Here is a 2,154-nt window from a genome sequence, read left to right as displayed (position 1 = left end):
TGGTAAAGAGGCTTTCTTCAGATTTTAACATGTGTGTATTGGGCAGCTCGTTGAGGCTTAAGAGTGTGTGATTTCGGTTTATTCACGGCATTCATTTTGTTATTCTACAGTATTGTTGTGTTAATGTAACCCAATTTGGGTTACATTAGGTTTGGGTTTGTTCTTTGAAATTGAAAAGGTTGTAGCCTGCTTATCTGCGCCGCTGTTTGCACGTGTAAACTTGTCACACCAATAACCATTAAAAACAGGTTATACCCAGCTGAGCAAATACACAAATCCAAGACCACTTTGGAACAGGCATTTCATTTTTAATCGGAAATAAAATGATACAAGAATTTCACAAAAGGTGAGGAGACGTTGGGACATATTCCCACCGAACCGTATGCTTCTACACTTGATTAAAAAAAGGCTAAAACACATACCATCATTTAAACTTATAAAACTGAGATTGCACCCTGTTATTTTACAAACACCCCCATACGATACAGCTCTAATGAAAAAATATGTTGCGTAAAAGTCAAAGGAAATTGAGTAGCATGTGCATAAAAGACATGAAGCACAAATGCCTGGAACACTACAGCTATTTATCAAAAAACAGGGGCAGGGGTAGTGTTGTGGGATCTGGGGAATGTAAATGGAGGGCAGGGGGGAGACACTGGGATCAGGGCTCATGACAACTGTCAAAAATATGAACTAAGAGCGGGAACGGGAGCGAGAGGCAGAGTGGGATTTGGAGCGTGACTCTGAGCGGGAGCGGGAGTGGGAGCGGGCTTTGGCAGGTGTGGGGGTACGTGATTTGGATTTGGACTTTGATTTAGACCTGGCTCTGGATTTTGATTCAGCGGGGGAGCGGGAACGAGAGCGGGAGCCCCTCTCGGGCTCAGCCCCCTCGTCCTCGCTCTTAACTGGCTCACGGCCCTTGGAGCCTGATTTCCTGGAGCGATCTTTAATTCCTGATCTAGAGCGAGACCTGGAGCGAGACCTAGAGCGAGACCTGGAGTCATCCTTCTTCTTCTTGACGTCTTTCTTGCTCTTTTTGCTCTTGGGGCTGCGGCTCTTGGGGCTGCGGCTCCTGCTGCGGTCCTTGTTCTTCGGCGCGCCATTGCTGCGCTCTTCTTCTTCCTTCTTGACCTTCAGCTTATTCTTCTTGCTACGAGATCGGCTGCGGGAGCGGGACGCCGCTCTGTGGACAAAGATCAGAAAGTTGAGATTATTTATACTTTCCTATTACCTCAAACTAGCTAAAGTAAATACCCTCCTACATAAAGCTCATCACAACAGGCACAATCATTTACTGGAAAAACGGGTATATTAAATGTATTATACGTAAATGCAAATATAATAAAAAAGTAATTTCAAATAAAGGTTCTGAACCAAATGAAAATAAGGACAAGAGGACTCAGTTTAAAATGCAAGATGGCAGTGAGAACAGTATTTGAGAAATTCAGCTGTATCTTTATTGCTACCGTATGAACCATCAGTGGACGGAGATCAGGCTACACTTACAACAGCTGTAGATATCATGCCACTACTAGCATCATCTGATATACTCTAAATCAGGGGTGGGGAACCTCCGGCCTCCGGGCCATATACGGCCCGCGAGACCATTTGGTACGGCCCTCGAGGTAATTTATAAACACACGCAAAAAAGAAAAAAATTCAAGAAATCTAGACCGCAAAATAATTAAACAAGCTTGTTTTTCCTGGCCAAGGTCAGGGTCCTTGAACACAACACGAGCCTAACGTGTCATCACGTGGTATATGTCTCGTCTGACAGGAGTGTAGTTCTAACGGAGAGCACCAGAACGCGGCTCCGGGCCGGGACTTCACAAATTGCAGTACCCATAAGGAGCTGTACACATGCCGCAGTTTTTGCGTGGCTGTGTCTTTAGTTGAAAGCCCAGTGGCGATCTGTTCATCTGTCATACTGATCATACAGTCAATAACTTTGTTGTTATTAGCATCTGGTTAGCTAGCTATGCTAACGAATATAAGAAGCTTTTTCTCCAACCAGTGAGGTAAAGGCACATCTTTATATGATCATTATAGTTATAGAAAAATAAGAGAATAAAGTAAACAGGTATACAATACTAATATGACAGTAAAAAAAAGTTGTTATTAATAAACAAGAATACAGTTTAAAAGGGAAGTGAT

General features: G+C 43.3%; 1 protein-coding gene across 1 annotated transcript; it reads right to left on the bottom strand.

The window, feature by feature from the left end:
• Positions 1 to 287: 287 nt before the first annotated feature.
• LOC104958556 (serine/arginine-rich splicing factor 4-like) lies at positions 288 to 1,224 on the bottom strand (the record flags this gene model as incomplete). The annotated part of the gene is made up of 1 exon (XM_010786297.1): positions 288 to 1,224. A coding segment is annotated over one exon (531 nt), but the record flags the coding sequence as incomplete, so codon positions are not given.
• Positions 1,225 to 2,154: the final 930 nt, after the last annotated feature.

Source organism: Notothenia coriiceps, unplaced genomic scaffold, assembly GCF_000735185.1.
Source record: "Notothenia coriiceps isolate Sejong01 unplaced genomic scaffold, NC01 NC01_scaffold00029000, whole genome shotgun sequence".
NCBI classification, from domain to species: domain Eukaryota; kingdom Metazoa; phylum Chordata; class Actinopteri; order Perciformes; family Nototheniidae; genus Notothenia; species Notothenia coriiceps.
The sequence above is the reverse complement of the archived record's forward strand: the minus strand, read 5'-3'. Positions and strand labels throughout refer to the sequence as shown.